Below are 18,674 nucleotides of genomic sequence, written 5' to 3'. Positions count from 1 at the left end.
CCAATTGTGCACTCCCTCAAAATGTAGACATCCGTGGCATTGTGTTGTGTGACAAAACTGCACATTTCAGAGTGGCCTTTTATTGTACCCAGCACAAGGTGCACCTGTGTAATGATCATGCTGTTTAATCAGCTTCTTGATATGCCACAACTGTCAGGTGGATTGATTATCTTGGCAAAGGAGAAATGCTCACTAACAGAAATGGAAACAAATTTGTTTACCAAATTTGAGAGAAATACGTTTTTTGTGCGTCTGGAAAATTTCTGGCATCTTTTATTTTAGCTCATGAAACATGGGACCAACACTTTACATGTCAAGTTTATATATTTTTTCAGTATAGTTTTAGAAGACAATTAACTAAATACGTAGTCATTTCATTTTAATTGTCACATGCTTGGTAAACAACAGGTGTAGACTAACAGTGAAATGTTGACCAACAATGGAGAATACAATACAACAATTATAATAATAGGAAAAAGATTGTAGCATGAGGAATTAATACACAATGAGCAATGGTAGCTTGGCTATATATAGTGAGGAGAACAAGTATTTGATACACTGCCGATTTTGCAGGTTTTCCTACTTACAAAGCATGTAGAGGTCTGTAATTTTTATCATAGGTACACTTCAACTTTGAGAGACGGAATCTAAAACAAAAATCCAGAAAATCACATTGTATGATTTTTAAGTAATTAATTTGCATTTTATTGCATGACATAAGTATTTGATCACCTACCAACCAGTAAAAATTCCGGCTCTCACAGCCCTGTTAGTTTTTTCTTTAAAAAGCCCTCCTGTTCTCCACTCATTACCTGCATTAACTGCACCTGTTTGAACTCGTTACCTGTATGAAAGACACCTGTCCACACACTCAATCAAACAGACTCCAACCTCTCCACAATGGCCAAGACCAGAGAGCTGTGTAAGGACATCAGGGATACAATTGTAGACCTGCACAAGGCTGGGATGGGCTACAGGACAATAGGCAAGCAGCTTGGTGAGAAGGTAACAACTGTTGACGCAATTATTAGAAAATGGAAGAAGTTCAAGATGACGGTCAATCACCCTCGGTCTGGGGCTCCATGCAAGATCTCACCTTGTGGGGCATCAATGATCATGAGGAAGGTGAGGGATCAGCCCAGAACTACACGGCAGGACCTGGTCAATGACCTGAAGAGAGCTGGGACCACAGTCTCAAAGAAAACCATTAGTAACACACTACGCCGTCATAGATTAAAATCCTGCAGCGCACGCAAGGTCCCCCTGCTCAATCCAGCGCATCTCCAGGCCCGTCTGAAGTTTGCCAATGACCATCTGGATGATCCAGAGGAGGAATGAGAAGGTCATGTGGTCTGATGAGACAAAAATAGAGCTTTTTGGTGTAAACCACTCGCCGTGTTTGGAGGAAGAAGAAGGATGAGTACAACCCCAAGAACACCATCCCAACCGTGAAGCATGGAGGTGGAAACATCATTCTTTGGGGATGCTTTTCTGCAAAGGGGACAGGACGACTGCACCGTATTGAGGGGAGGATGGATGGGGCCATGTATCGCGAGATCTTGGCCAACAACCTCCTTCCCTCAGTAAGAACATTGAAGATGGGTCGTGGCTGGGTCTTCCAGCATGACAACGACCCGAAACACACAGCCAGGGCAACTATGGAGTGGCTCCGTAAGAAGCATCTCAAGGTCCTGGAGTGGCCTAGCCAGTCTCCAGACCTGAACCCAATAGAACATCTTTGGAGGGGAGCTGAAAGTCTGTATTGCCCAGCGACAGCCCCGAAACCTGAAGGATCTGGAGAAGGTCTGTATGGAGGAGTGGGCCAAAATCCCTGCTGCAGTGTGTGCAAACCTGGTCAAGACCTACAGGAAACGTATGATCTCTGTAATTGCAAACAAAGGTTTCTGTACCAAATATTAAGTTCTGCTTTTCTGATGTATCAAATACTTATGTCATGCAATAAAATGCAAATTAATTACTTAAAAATCATATAATGTGATTTTCAGGATTTTTGTTTTAGATTCCGTCTCTAACAGTTGAAGTGTACCTATAATAAAAAATTGTAGACCTCTACATGTTTTGTAAGTAGGAAAACCTGCAAGATCGGCAGTGTATCAAATACTTGTTCTCCCCCACTGTACATGGGGTGCCAATACCTAGTCAATGATAGCTCGGCTATATACAGTGCAATCTGAAAGTATTCAGACCCCTTGACTTTTTCCACATTTTATTACGTTACAGCCATATTATAAAATTGATTAAATAGTTTTTTCCCCTCAATCTACACACAATACCCCATAATGTCTAAGCAAAATACAGGTTTTTAGACGTTTTTCCTAATTTATTAATTAAAAAACGGAAATATCAAATTTACATACGTTTTCAGACCCTTTACTCAGTACTTTCTTGAAGCACCTTTGGCAGCGATTACAACATTGAGTCTTCTTGGGTATGACGCTACAAGCTTGGCACACCTGTATTTGGGGAGTATCATCCATTCAAGCTCTATCAGGTTGGATGGGGAGCATTGCTGCACAGCTATTTTCTGGTCTCTCCAGAGATGTTAAATTGGGTTCAAGTCTGAGCTCTGGCTGGGCCAAGTGAACCTTCGCCCCAGTCTGAAGTCCTGAGCGCTCTGGAGCAGGTTTTCATCAAGGATCTCTCTGTACTTTGCTCTGTTCATTATTCCCTCAATCCTGACTAGTCTCCTTGTCCCTGCCTCTGAAAAACATCCGCACAGCATGATACTGCCACGACCATGCTTCACCGTAGGCATGGTGCCAGGTTTCCTCCAGACGTGATGCTTGGCATTCAGGCCAAAGAGTTCATTAGACCAGAGAATCTTGTTTCTCATGGTCAGAGTCCTTTAGGTGCCTCTTGACAAACTCCAAGCGGGCTGAACTCTGGAGCTCTGTCAAAGTGATCATTGGGTTCTTGGTCACCTCCCTGACCAAGGCCCTTCTCCCCTGATTGCTCAGTTTGGCCGGGCGGACAGATCTAGGAAGAGTCTTGGTGGTTTCAAACTTTTTCCAAGAATAGAGGAGGTGAATATGTTCTTGGGGACCTTCAATGCTGTAGACATTTTTTGGTACCCTTCCCAGATCTGTGCCTCAACACAATCCTGTCTCGGAGCTCTACGGACAATTCCTTCGATCTCATGGCTTGGTTTTTGCTCTGACATGCAATGTCAACTGTGGGATGTTATATAGACAGGTGTGTGCCTTTTCAAACCATGTCCAATCAATTGAATTTATCTCAGGTGGACTCCAATAAAGTTCTAGAAACATCTCAAGGAAGATCAATGGAAACAGGATGCACCTGAGCAAAATTTCGAGATTCATAGCAAAGGGTCTGGAATACTTATGTAAATAAGGTATCTGTTTTTTATTTCTAATAAATTAGCAAAAATGTCTAAACCTGTTTTTACTTTGTAATTATGGGGTATTGTGTGTAGATTGATGAGGGATTACATTTTTTATTTTTTTAAAATCCATTTTTACAATAAGGCAGTATTTTTGTTGAAAAAGTCAAGGGGTCTGAATACTTTCAGAATACACTGTATAGACACTAACAATTTCACTTTAAACAGTTTGTTATATTTATGCACAAGAGAAGAAGAGGTTGCCCAGCACAAATTCATGTACAAACATGATTTTTCATGACATATTTGTAATTTAGCAGATGCTCTTATCCAGAGCGACTTATGGGACCAATTGGGGTTAATTGCCTTGCTCAAGGCCACAATGACAGATTTTTGACCTAGTTAGCTCAGGATTCAAACCAGCGACCTTTCAGTTACTGGCCCAACACTCTTAACCACTAGGCTACCTGTTAAATACACAACACAATACGTGACATAAGTAGAATACAGAACACTTGAAACATTACAGGACATTTTTCATGATGGAAATTGAAATATTAAAATGTGATAAAAAAAAAGAATTTTTGGGAAAACCATTTAAGAGCTGGAGTTATTATGCAGTCTGATAGCAGTGGGTAGAGTGGCGTTTCACGGGCGGTTTGTACGGGCAGTTCGACAGGACAGTTTGTGGCTGTTTCTCAGGAGCCTGGTGGTGAAGTTACCTCTTCTTGGAGGGAGCAGGTCATTCAGTGGATGGTCAAGTGTGCATGTCCTTCACCAGGTGCACTGCAGCCTGTTCTCGCCTGCTCTGCAGTGACTGGAGCTGTGGTTGGACTGCTCCACCTCTGGAGATGATCCTCAAGGCCCTCCTCTGCACCCTGTCTAGTTGGGCCTGCTGCTTTTTACTGCATCCAACTAACAGCACCCCACCGTATTCCAGAACAGTCAAAAAGGCGTTGAGGCCTTTCTCACTGGCTGCTCCACATGTCACCACTAAGGTTAGAGTCTAGATTAAAATCAAGATACTTGGTTGTTGTTACCACTGGTACTTCCTGTCTTCCTAGGATTAGTGGTGCAGGTTGTGGATGGTCCTCTGACCAACGGCTAAATGTACCAGTTGCCATCACCCTCTGCCCTCTTTCGGTGGTGTAGCAGTGGAGTCAGGCTAGTAACCTTGAACACAGTTCAATGGCAGACAGATGTTGCAGGAACTATGGGTGATCTACTCGATCAAAGGCTTTGGACACATCAGCAAGTAACACCCTCACCATTGTTGGGTTTATGGAGTCTGTAGCTGTCAGCCAGAAGTGTGTGGCTTTCACAAGAAGTCCCACCATTCCTTAGGGTTTTTCTTCTTTGTTTCAGTTTTGTAGAAGATTGTCTTTGCTTCCTTGATAATCATTTGCACTGTGTTTCTGTATTTTCTCCATGTCATAGTTTCTCCCCATCTGTTGAAAATATTCTGTATTTTCCTGATGGCAGCCTTTATTCTTTCAGTCATCCAGGGCTGGTCCAGTATTGTTGTTTTCTTATTTCTTATTGGCATGCATACAGTGGGGAGAACAAGTATTTGATACACTGCCGATTTTGCAGGTTTTCCTATTTACAAAGCATGTAGAGGTCTGTAATTTTTATCATAGGTACACTTCAACTGTGAGAGACGGAATCTAAAACAAAAATCCAGAAAATCACATTGTATGATTTTTAAGTAATTAATTTGCATTTTATTGCATGACATAAGTATTTGATCACCTACCAACCAGTAAGAATTCCGGCTCTCACAGACCTGTTAGTTTTTCTTTAAGAAGCCCTCCTATTCTCCACTCATTACCTGTATTAACTGCACCTGTTTGAACTCGTTACCTGTATAAAAGACACCTGTCCACACACTCAATCAAACAGACTCTAACCTCTCCACAATGGCCAAGACCAGTGAGCTGTGTAAGGACATCAGGGATAAAATTGTAGACCTGCACAAGGCTGGGATGGGCTACAGGACAATAGGCAAGCAGCTTGGTGAGAAGGCAACAACTGTTGGCGCAATTATTAGAAAATGGAAGAAGTTCAAGATGACGGTCAATCACCCTCGGTCTGGGGCTCCATGCAAGATCTCACCTCGTGGGGCATCAATGATCATGAGGAAGGTGAGGGATCAGCCCAGAACTACATGGCAGGACCTGGTCAATGACCTGAAGAGAGCTGGGACCACAGTCTCAAAGAAAACCATTAGTAACACACTACGCCGTCATGGATTAAAATCCTGCAGCGCACGCAAGGTCCCCCTGCTCAAGCCAGCGCATGTCCAGGCCTGTCTGAAGTTTGCCAATGACCATCTGGATGATCCAGAGGAGGAATGGGAGAAGGTCATGTGGTCTGATGAGACAAAAATAGAGCTTTTTGGTCTAAACTCCACTCGCCGTGTTTGGAGGAAGAAGAAGGATGAGTACAACCCCAAGAACACCATCCCAACCGTGAAGCATGGAGGTGGAAACATCATTCTTTGGGGATGCTTTTCTGCAAAGGGGACAGGACGACTGCACCGTATTGAGGGAGGATGGATGGGGCCATGTATCGCGAGATCTTGGCCAACAACCTCCTTCCCTCAGTAAGAGCATTGAAGATGGGTCGTGGCTGGGTCTTCCAGCATGACAACGACCCGAAACACACAGCCAGGGCAACTAAGGAGTGGCTCCGTAAGAAGCATCTCAAGGTCCTGGAGTGGCCTAGCCAGTCTCCAGACCTGAACCCAATAGAAAATCTTTGGAGGGAGCTGAAAGTCCGTATTGCCCAGCGACAACCCCCGAAACCTGAAGGATCTGGAGAAGGTCTGTATGGAGGAGTGGGCCAAAATCCCTGCTGCAGTGTGTGCAAACCTGGTCAAGACCTACAGGAAACGTATGATCTCTGTAATTGCAAACAAAGGTTTCTCTACCAAATATTAAGTTCTGCTTTTCTGATGTATCAAATACTTATGTCATGCAATAAAATGCAAATTAATTACTTAAAAATCATACAATGTGATTTTCTGGATTTTTGTTTTACATTCCGTCTCTCACAGTTGAAGTGTACCTATGATAAAAATTACAGACATCTACATGCTTTGTAAGTAGGAAAACCTGCAAAATCGGCAGTGTATCAAATACTTGTTCTCCCCACTGTACATCAAGTGCAGTTTGAATGCAGGAGTTGAACATCTCCACCTTTGCATCAATGCGCTCCACCTCATATATGGCAGACCAGTTAGTACTGGCCATACATCGTGCAAAGGTCTCCTTTCTGTTCTGGGTTACCAGATGTCCTTTTTTCCTCTGCACCTCGGTTCTCCCTCCTGATGTTGTGTTTGGAGAGAACAGCAGACATTTGTGATCACTGGATCCGCGAGGAGCAAGTACAGTGGGTTGTGTTGATCAGATCTAGGATGGAGTCCTCTCTGTGGTCTTGTCTTTGACCACTTGTTTCATGTCTGGATGGGAGTTTGTCAGCATCTTGATGGGCAGGTGATTAAAGTCTCCACACAGGATGAGACCCATTTGGGGAGAGGACATCCTGATCACATGGACAGTGATTATGAGATAATCCACAGTGTTTTGCTGCAGTGTTTTGTCATGTGCCCATGGTGGATGTTCAAGCACTCCACTACCAGAGATGAGACTGAGCTGGGGTGTTGTTTAGGACGGAGCTGAAGACACTCAAACTCTTCTTTCTCTAGGTCAGTTATTCTTCTCTTTGCCTGCATACTGTGATTCACATACATAGCCACGCCCCCTCCTCGCATCCCCTCTCTGGACCTGTCATTTCTGAACAGCTGATAGTCTTTGTCATCAGAACAGCCTCAATTCGTCGGGACATGGACTCTACAAGGTGTCGAAAGCGTTCCACAGGGATGCTGGCCCATGTTGACTGCAATGCTTCCCACAGTTGTGTCAAGTTGACTGGTAGTGGATTTCTACTCCGAATAGCTCGTTCCAATTCCTACAACAGATGCACAATTGGATTGAGAACTGGTGCTTCGGAAGGCCACTGCAGTAACCTGAATTCACTGTCATGTTCATGGAATCATTCCTGGACAAGCCTTGTGGCATGGGGCATAAAATCTATTTGCAGATGGATACACTGCTGCCATGAAGGGATGCACCTGATTGGCAATGATGTTTAGATATCCTGTGGCATTCAAACGTTGCACCACTTATATCAAGGGGCCCAATGTCTGCCATGAAAACACACCCCACACCACCACCACCAGCCTGCAATGCTGACACACAGCATGGATGCATGTACTCATGGTTTTCTCCATACCCTAGTCCTCCCATCCAAGGTCATCTCAATATCTTTACAGTAGAAGCTATCTAAGCACAGCAAAACTGACAAGGTGCACACTGATCAGTAAAGTAAAGAGATGCCAACATTCTACAATGCTCCCTTTCCTCTGCACAGTTCTCTTACAGTGAGAAACAATAGGATTACAATAGAGTTCTATGCTTTCTTCATTTGATCCAATCCACTACCACTTAATATAATAATAATAATATGCCATTAAGCAGACGCTTTTTAAGCGACTTAGTCATGCGTGCATTATTATTATATATTTTTGTGTATGGGTGGTCCTGGGGATCGAACCCACTACCTTGGCGTTACAAGCACCGTGCTCTACCAGCAGAGCTACAGAGGACCACACTTCTTATGTATACGGTGGTGTCTTTTTAAATTGCCCAATCTGTAGAATCCTGTCCCTCAGTCAGAGCAGGAGTAAGGCTTCTCTCCAGTGTGCACACGCTGATGAATTGTCAGAGCCGCTGATGTTCTGAAGCTCTTCCCACAGTCAGAGCAGGAATAAGGCTTCTCACCTGTGTGTGTTCTCTGATGAACTTTTAGCTCAGTTGATGTTGTGAAGCATTTTAAACAGTCAGAGCAGGAGTAAGGCTTCTCTCCTGTGTGTATACGTTCATGTTTTTTTAAGTTGCAGAGTTGAGAGAAACTTGTCCCACAGTCAGAGCAGGAGTAAGGCTTCTCACCTGTGTGTATCCGTTTGTGAGATTTTAAGCTTTCCCGTTGAGAGAAATTCTTCCCACAGTCAGAGCAGAAGTAAGGCTTCTCTCCTGTGTGTATCCGTTCATGTTGTTTTAAGTGGCACAGTCGAGAGAAACTCTTCCCGCAGTCAGAGCAGGAGTAAGGCTTCTCTCCTGTGTGTATCCGTTCATGTTTTTTTAAGTAGTCCGGTCGAGAGAAACTCTTCCCGCAGTCAGAGCAGGAGTAAGGCTTCTCTCCTGTGTGTATCCGTTCATGTTTTTTTAAGTGGACCGGTTGAGAGAAACTTGTCCCACAGTCAGAGCAGGAGTAAGGCTTCTCTCCTGTGTGTATCCGTTGGTGTGATTTTAAGCTTTCCTGTTGAGAGAAATTCTTCCCACAGTCAGAGCAGAAGTAAGGCTTCTCTCCTGTGTGTATCCGTTGGTGTGATTTTAAGTGGCTCAGTTGAGAGAAACTTGTCCCACAGTCAGAGCAGGAGTAAGGCTTCTCTCCTGTGTGTGTTCTCTGATGAACCTTTAGCTCAGTTGATGTTTTGAAGCACTTTACACAGTCAGAGCAGGAGTAAGGCTTCTCTCCTGTGTGTTTACGTTCATGTGTTTTTAAGTGGCTCAGTTGAGAGAAACTTGTCCCACAGTCAGAGCAGGAGTAAGGCTTCTCTCCTGTGTGTATCGGTTGGTGTGATTTTAAGCTTTTCCATTGAGAGAAATTCTTCCCACAGTCAGAGCAGAAGTAAGGCTTCTCTCTTATGTGTGTTCTCTGATGAACTTTTAGCTCAGTTGATGTTTTGAAGTACTTTACACAGTCAGAGCAGGAGTAAGGCTTCTCTCTTATGTGTGTTCTCTGATGAACTTTTAGCTCAGTTGATGTTTTGAAGTACTTTACACAGTCAGAGCAGGAGTAAGGCTTCTCTCCTATGTGTGTTCTCTGATGAACTTTTAGCTCAGTTGATGTTGTGAAATTCTTCCCACAGTCAGTACAGCAATACAGATTCTCTCCTGTGTGTATTTGTAGGTGTATTTTTAACTTTGATAGAATTGAGAAACTCGCCTCACAATGTGGGCAGTGGTGAGACCTCTTAGCTCTGTGATCTTCCTGCTGTTGCTCTCTGGATGTAGAGAATGTCTCAACATGGTCTCCTGTGAGAACAACATCAGAAGAACCAGTCAGTTGGTGTGATATACATGTCAATCAAATGTATTTTATGAAGCCCTTTTTACATCAGAAGTTGTCACAAAGTGCTTTATAGAAACCCAGCCTAAAACCCCAAAGAGCAAGCAATGCAGATGTAGAAGCCATATCATCCTCCACTCACTATCACAAGGGTTAGTGTCATCCTCCACTCACTATCACAAGGGTTAGTAACTACACAGACTCATTTAATAGAACTTTAAAACACTGGCAGTTTGTCTACTTCAAAAGTTTTAGAACACCTACTCATTCCAGGAGTTCTTTATTTGTATTATTTTCTACATTGTAGATTACAAAGATTCTACAAAGCTGTCATCAAGGCAAAGGGTGGCTACTTTGAAGAATCTAAAATATATTTGATTTGTTTAACACTTTTTTGGTTACTACATGATTCCATATGTGTTATTTCATATTTTAAATGTCTTCACTATTATTCTACAATGTAGAAAATAGTAAATATTAAGAAAAACCCTTGAATGAGTAGGTGTGTCCAAACTTTTGACTGGTACAGTAAATGCATAAATGACAAAAGCCATTTAGTACAAGGTCACTGTTAGTTTTAGGTGGGACTATGTACTATTTTCCTTAATAACCTTGTCTTCACTGTATTACTTCAATCAAAAACCAATTGTGTTTTCTGTTCACACCATAGTAACATTTATTGATAAAGACAGAAACAACTGAATGTGTCTGAATATTAGTACACATGTAGAAAACTGATATTCTTTACATTCAGCTTCAAAACAGTAGTGCAACCGTGAAATTGTCTCTCTGATGCACTGAAGTCCGTTGATGATGACCGAGTGGGCGACGCCATTTTACCAGCTCGTTAATTTTACACAAAACCAAAAATGCTAAACAAACTCGGAAATCTAAAATAAATGGATTCTTTATGAAATCACCTTGAGGAAATGATGTACATCCATTCAGACAAACCCAAAGTATCTAGCTATGTGACTTGTAAAATAGTTACCAGGTTTACTCAGTTTGACAAAAATAACACATCAAACCTTTACCAAACGTGATAATACCTTGACGGATTTGTTACCTAGCATGGTATGACATGTTCTTTCGATATTAGAAAGTTTAAACGTGCTATTACATACTGATATTACGTATTTTATAAAGTATTAGTTAATGTTTGGAATATTGAGAGCTGCATAAGGATTTGAAGGATGACATACATTCCATGTATTTATTTCTGTCACTGGTGGGTGCCAGAAGGTATGCGGGCCAAGATAGCTGGGGGGCCACTGGTGCTAATCTTAGGAGTACGTGATGGAATATCCTGACTAGGGTGCAACACGATACCATATAGAGTGATCCTATATGTGGCGAGGAGTGACACTCAATAATGGTTGGCAACTGTTGGATGGAATTAGCTCGGAAAAGCATTATAGAAACTAAGAGGTTTTCTATGTAAGTAATTCAGATGACAATAGGCTACGCCGGTACAGCTTGTCATGTGAATCTGGTACTGTAATATTAAATACTTTGAACCAACTCTCCATCTAACTGTTTAACTATTATCTTGCATACTGAATTACTTGATGCCAGAGAAACTCGTCATAACACATACCTATAGTAATAAAAAGAAACGGACACAAAGGTTATCTTCTTGACATCACAGCTCTGGCGCTTTCTTTTACTGAAGAATGGTGCGTGCCTGCCCGGAACTTCCTGTTCCCCCACTACCACAGTGCAGCCACAGATAGAACAATGAGACAGATATTTCACTGGATGTATAATTGTGAAGCATCCGGTTGGCGTTTCCACTCACTACCAAATATGGTAGTGAGAGGAAGCCCACTGGCCGGCAGTGGGAGAAGATGGAGCAAGATGGATTTTGGCCGATATTCTGCAAATGTTCTAATCGATGAAACAACTGATCTTAATACAGTTCTGTTCCCAAAACTAAAATATGTTATGCACAGAGTGGACTAAGTTTTGTGGACTTACCTGTTGCAAATACTTTTAAAAATCAATTTAGAAGGAGCGCAAAGGCAAATTGAGTTATTGCACAGGAGCACTTCACAGAGGAGGCGTTCCCTAACAGAAATATGCAGATGTGTGCTAGGACACGCCAATAGGATCTCGCTAGCTCGTGCTTGGCTCTGCCCACTATGACTCATCTGTTCCCATTGGAAACGACCAGCTGTGGTCTGTCTTGGTTTAGTTCTAAAAAAATAATTGGTGAAACCGTCTGAGTGTTCAGGGACCCTTGGGATGGCCCTACCCCATTATATGAGAAGGGCGGTGCTTAATTTGAGCTGGATCCTCCGGTACCTCTCAGTTTTGTAGTCTTTCGTTCCGGAACCCATTTGCCAGGATCAGGTAGCCTACCTCTTGTGGCAAGAAAAATAATTTCCACTGTTTGCAATGTAAAAATCCTAACAAAAGCAATCAGAGTAATTACATTTAGATTCCTCTGTAATTGTCATGCCCCCTAAAAAAACGTAATGTGAAAACGTGCATGATATTCTAAGAATTGGTTAATGTTGGGCCGTCCCGGGTTTATGGTTTGCGCAACATTGTAGCCTAGACCAAGGCGTGGCCATTGCTGTGGTGAGAGAGAGAAGCACACCTGTATCTCTCACAGAAATACAATGACATTCACTTTCTATGATCTCTCTCCCTCTCTGTGCTGTTATAGACATAAGCCGGCAACTCTCTTCTCTCCAGCATTGCACTTCATCATTTATCTCCTAATAGAATAATAGCTGTGGGAAGTGTGCTGGAGGTGCTGCAGCACTCTGCAGTCTGTTCAGAAAGAAATTAAATATTCCCAATACTACACCAGGAGTAAGCCTAGAACTTCGCCACAGAGGATCCATAGCTAATTTTAAAAAATAGCCTAGCTGTGGATTGTGTGTAGCCAAATCACAAGGCTTGCCTAACGTGTGGCAAATCTGTCAGTTAACAGCATGCAGCCAAAACAGGCATTTTGCAAATATTTCTAATACAATCGCTGGAAAACACAGGTTGTAAAGCAAATGGATCCTGCTGAAAATAAAATACAAATTTACATTTAAGTCATTTAGCAGACGCTCTTATCCAGAGCGACTTACAAATTGGTGCATTCAACTTAGGATAGCCAGTGGGACAACCACCACTGGGGGAGGGGGGGGGGGTGTAGAAGGATTACTGTTATACTATTCCAGGTATTCCTTAAAGAGGAACTTCTCCTTTGCATAAAGTTCATCAGGCTGTTGATTGTGGCCTGTGGAATGTTGTCCCACTCCTCTTCAATGGCTGTGCAAAATTCCTGGATATTGGCGGGAACTGGAACAAGCTGTGGTACACGTCGATCCAGACCATCCCAAACATGCTCATAGGGTGACATGTCTGGTGAGTTGGGACATTTTCAGCATGTTCGATTGTGTACAGATCCTTGCGACATGTGGTCGTGCATTATCATGCTGAAACACAAGGTGATGGAGGTGGATGAATGGCAGGACAATGGGCCTCAGGATCTTGTCATGGTATCTCTGTGCATTCAAACTGCCATCGATAAAATGCAATTGTGTTAGTTATCTGTAGCTTATGGCATCCCATACCATAACCCCGATACCACCATGGGGCACTCTGTTCACAACATTGACATCAGCAAACCGCACGCCCACACAACGCCATACACGGTGGTCAGCAGTTGTGAGGCTGGTTGGGCATACTGCAAGATTCTCTAAAACAACATTGGAGGCAGCTAATGGTAGAGAAATTAACCTAACATTCTCTGGCAACAGCTCTGGTGGACATTCCTGCAGTCAGCATGCCAATTGCATGCTCCCTCCAAACTTGAGACATCTTTGGCATTGTTTTGTGTGAAAAAACTGCACATTTTAGAGTGGCATTTTTGTATTTGTTAGGGATCCCCATTAGATGCTGCCAAGCACCTACTCAGCTACTCTTGTCCCCAGCACAAGGTGCACCTGTGTAATGATGATCATGCTATTTAAATCAGCTTCTTGATATGCCACACCTGTCAGGTGTATGGATTATCTTGGCAAAGGAGAAATGCTCACTAACTGGGATGTAAACACATTTGTGCACAACATTTTAGATATAAGTTTGTGTCTGGAACATTTCTGGGATCTTTTATTTCACCTCATGAAACATGGGACCAACACTTTACATTTTGCGTTTATATGTTTGTTCAGTGTATACAGTATTTAAAAAAAAAATCATACAAACTATCAATAACGAAATTTTAATTGAACTAAATCAGCCTGCTTTTCTGTTCTAATCAGGTCCCTACACAGGCTCAGAAGGATCCTGTGAGGGTGGAACATTTTCTGGCAACAGTAGTCCTTGCAGGGCTTCTGCCGTGAAGTGTTGGAGGCCCAAAAACTTCTCAGCTGCAGATACAATGATGTCCAGCATCTTGAACTTCTTGTGCAGTACAATTAATAACTGTGGCTGTAAATACTAAAAAATCCACCTTCAAAATAAGTGTATCCAGATCACTTGATTGACGTACAACATTTGCAATTGGTTGCAGTGCATCCACCGCCATATCTTCTTCAGAACTGTGGCCTCTTGCTACTATAACTCTCTTCACCGCCTCCACATAGGAGATTTGCTGTACAGCCCTGATCCTTGACAACTCAACCTCTTTCACCCTAACAGGGCACTCTGGGAATTCAGGAATATGACCCCCACCACAGTTACAACATTTTACATTCACATGCTCTTCAATAACATATTCCTTCCGCCTGCAAACACTTGACATGTGGCCAAACTTTTTACATTTCTTGGATTGCATCAGGTTTTACACAAACTCTCTTATGGGGTATATTATATATCCCAGCTTTACATAGGGTGGTAGATACTCTTCATCAAACATCAATAATAAAGATGAACTTTGCTCCTTTTTCACATTCTCCATACGGGTCAAGCGACGTGCATTTGCATCCTTCTTCTTCTTCTTCTTTGGGATTTGGTTGCGAAGCGCATCCAACTTTTAGGTTCATACACCGCCACCTACTGTACTGGTGTGTGAGGTCATTCACAGCCTATATACACATTCAATTCATTGATACGGTAATTAATACAATATTGCCCTGCCAATTATTAGCCCGCTCTAAAAAATTTGAGGGAAAATGTTCTTGGTTCGTGCAGGTGACTGACCTCAGACCAATTGGCAGTACGCCCAGAACATTGTTCTGGGAACCAAAAGGGATATCTCAGTTTCAAGGTCTCAGCTTGGAGAGAAGAAGCCTTGTGAGGTATTGGTCGGTCTCATGCAGGAACCAAATGTTAATGATTAATTAATTATTAATAAGCTAATTCATGCAAATATAACTTGTCTGTGTAAGCAGTATATAGGACAACTAACGGGACTGCCCCAGCAAAGCTCCCGACTGACGTGTTAACCCTATCTAGTCCTACGCCAGACCACTACCACTCAACACCCCCCTGCAGCTGTTCTGCTGTAAATCCCTCGCAATCCCAAGTACTTCTCTGCCGCTGCCACCACAGCCTCTATTTTCTGGGACTTTCGATACATTTCTGCAGTACAATTGACAACCATTGCTTTAAATGCTAAAATGCCCACCTTACTGAAGCACATATTCTTCCCATCACTCTCTCTTGGTCTCTGCCTACTCACAGGAATCCTCTCAAGATCCCTCACCCTGTACCCATCTTCGTCTACCACTCTCTTCACTGCTTCGGCATACAACACTTTCTGTATTACTGTAACCCTGGCAACCTCAATCTGCCTTTCTCTCACCTGACACCTCAGATCTCCAGCCCGTTAGCACCCCCACAACGAACACACAGAACTTTCTCCACCGATACCACCGATTTCTTCATCTCATGCCCTCCTGCAGACTTGTCACATCTAGGCATCTCACATCTACACACTGCTGCAACAGGCCCATAAACTTCACCGCTAAAACACTGTAGTATTTACGCAACAAAATCGCTCACGGGATAACTGACACTTCCTACCTTGATCTTATCTGGCAGAGACTATGCATCAAAATCCAGCATGACAGATAATGTATTCTCTGTTTCCCCACGCTCTACACCGGATCTACGTCTCACCAAATGGAGGGTGTCACAGACACCTGTAATCTTCAATTTCAACTGCACATCCTCAACACTTAAACCTAACCCCGTTATCACTCCTTTCAATGCCACCCTGTTCCGGAGAGCAATTCAAGTCACAATTCCTGTCTCTAATCACGTAATCCGCAGCGCCCGCTTCCTCTGGACAGAGGAGAAACAATAAATCATCACGAGTCCACTCAGTTACCTTCACCAACTCAACAGTCCCCAACCTCTTCTCCACCTAACCGGACACCACATATGGATCCATTCTCTCTACAAATCTCACTCCCACTGGGCCAGAATCATCCTTATCATCCTCGGAACGAAGCCCGAACTGAGTTCTTCACCGCAGGTAATTCATCCTCAGTCTCACCAGGTTCCATCTCTGAGCTACTGGCGATAACCTCCCCTCACCACACTGCTTCCCTCTACACTCAGCTCCTTCTCAGCGGTCATCACTGCACCTGCCACTACAGTTAATTCATCCTCACTCTCATTACGTTCACTTTCCTCCTGTAGCTCTTCTAAAAGTTCTGTGTGATCTTCCATTCCATATTCACTCAAAACATATTCCACTTTTCTCCTTTGTCCATGTCCACCATCTTCTCCTTCATCAGATCTTCCAGAAGGTTTGTGCATCCCCCACTGCAATCCCCCATTCCACTTTTTTTCTTGTCTGCCATCTTACCACGTGTCTCAGCTCATCCACACCCCACTAGCTTCGGGTAGCTGCACACCAATGGAGTACCACAGTATAAATGATAATACCCATAAAACCTAGCAGTCATAACAGGGAAATGGTTCCAATCATTTTTCCACCATTCATTTTTCCCTTAGGGGATTTTAGAAACACTTAAAATAAGGGCTGTGTTTCGTGTAGGCTTACCCTGGCGTGGCGTTTTGATAACTGTGTAAATCTCTCTAGGACAAGGTCACTTTTATCAATATATTGGCCTGCATTTACCCCTACAAAATGAAATGTAATTAGCTGCTAATGTGGCTATCATAAAGAACTACAAATGCCATGATGATCTGGACAAAATTGCCGAATCGAGTCAAAGGTAAGGATCTCTGGATTAACTATCTAATGTTAGCTAAATTTAGTAATGAATAAATAGGCTACATTTATTTAAAATGGTCAATTCTGTGAACTGTCTTCTGCAAGTTTTAAATTGACACAATACCTGTTAGCAAAGGTGTCAGCTAGAGATGACGTGCAGGAGCTTGCAGTGATTTGTTGTTTTGCATGATGTCTACTTTGATGATAATTAGAGTTTTATAATCTGAGAGGAAATAGAGCCGAATATATTGCTAAAAGTCACGCCAGGGTAAGCCTACACGAAACACAGCCCTTATTTTAAGTGTTTCTAAAATGAATAAAAAGGAAAAATGATTGGAACCATTTCCCTGTTTGACCGCTACGTTTTATGACACAATTTTTGCAAAAATAACAATAAAAAAAAAAACTGTATTCAGACTTTACTCAGTACTTTGTTGAAGTTCCTTTGGCAGTGATTACAGCCTTGAGTCTTCTTGGGTATGACGCTACAAGCTTGGCATACCTGTATTTGGGGAGTTTCTCTGCAGATCCTCTCAAGCTTGTCAAGTTAGATGGGGAGTGTTGCCACACAGCTATTTTCAGGTCTCTCTGTACTTTGCTCCATTCATCTTTCCCTCGATCATGACTAGTCTCCCAGTCCATGCCACTGAAAAACATCCCCACAGCATGATGCTGCCACCACCATGCTTCACCGTTGGGATGGTGCCAGGATTCCTCCAGACGTGACGCTTGGCATTCAGGCCAAAGAGTTCAATCTTGGTTCCATCAGACCAGAGTCCTTTAGGTGTATTTTGGCAAACTCCCAGCGGGCAGTCATGTGCCTTTTCATGAGGAGTGGCTGCCGTCTGGCCACTACCATAAAGGCCTGATTGGTGGTATTGGTGGTTCCACACATCTTCCATTTAAGAATGATGGAAGCCTTTCGATCATATCCTTGGACTAAAATGATTGACACTCATGTGCAAGCCTAACATCATGTGCAAAGGGACTTTGGGTAACGTAGCACATATTCAATGATCTCTTTTTCTCACGTAGGCTGTTCATTTCTGATCTTTGATACTTTTTTTGGTTTATAAACGTATCATGGTATACTACATTAACGCTATACGTATGGGCCATATTGTTACTTGGTAGCTACTAGCAGCAGACCCTGTGTTGTGGATCATCTACCACTATTATTTCACATATCATCTTGCTAGAGAGGCCTTTTGTTGTGATATTTAGGCTACTATATAGGCTACTAGCAAAATACCCTGTGTTGTTAGGATAGATTTATGTTTGTTTCTTCCAACAGATCTTTACATATTTTCCTCACTACAAAATATTCCTGCGGTCCTTGTGGTTACTAAACAGATTTTAGATATGCCTTATGCTAAAGCTTATTCCATGTTTACATCTTTGGTTAAATGACTTCAAATGCAAAACTTAAATATACTTTGTGGAATGTCTGTGGAGTTTGTAAACTATCCAAGCTTAAAACAGGTTATTACTAGGCTTAAACAACTTCATTCATCTATTGTGTTCCTACAAGAAACTCACTTGTTGAAGGATGAGCTACTTAAAGTATGCAGGAGATGACAAGGGCAAGTAATAGCATCCTGTTTCTCCTCTCATTCTCATGGTGTTATGGGTTTAATTCACTAATCTGTTCCGTTTCAAGTGGATACTATTATAACTCTCTAACCTGGTGGTCCCTGCACGTACCACACACCTGGAGTTCCAGGTCTCAGGCAGCCTCTGGAACTGCCGTTCTGCTGCCAACAAGGCTGACTTCATCCCAGCCTATGCTACCCTCCAGTCCCTCGACTTCCTGGCGCTGACGGAAACATGGATTACCACTGAAAACACTGCTACTCCTACTGCTCTCTCCTCGTCTGACCATGTGTTCTCGCATACCCCGAGAGCATCTGGTCAGAGGGGTGGTGGCACAGGAATCCTCATCTCTCCCAAGTGGACATTCTCAATTTTTCCCCTAACCCATCTGTC

General features: G+C 42.8%; 1 protein-coding gene across 1 annotated transcript; it reads right to left on the bottom strand.

Moving 5' to 3' along the window:
• Positions 1-8,092: 8,092 nt before the first annotated feature.
• Positions 8,093-9,358, bottom strand: LOC123484929 (zinc finger protein 135-like; the record flags this gene model as incomplete). Its single annotated transcript, XM_045215710.1, has 1 exon — positions 8,093-9,358. A coding segment is annotated over one exon (1,266 nt), but the record flags the coding sequence as incomplete, so codon positions are not given.
• Positions 9,359-18,674: the final 9,316 nt, after the last annotated feature.

The sequence above is a fragment of the Coregonus clupeaformis genome, unplaced genomic scaffold (assembly GCF_020615455.1).
Source record: "Coregonus clupeaformis isolate EN_2021a unplaced genomic scaffold, ASM2061545v1 scaf0498, whole genome shotgun sequence".
Lineage (NCBI taxonomy): Eukaryota > Metazoa > Chordata > Actinopteri > Salmoniformes > Salmonidae > Coregonus > Coregonus clupeaformis.
Note: the sequence above shows the minus strand (reverse complement) of the source record. Positions and strands in the feature narration are given on the sequence as shown.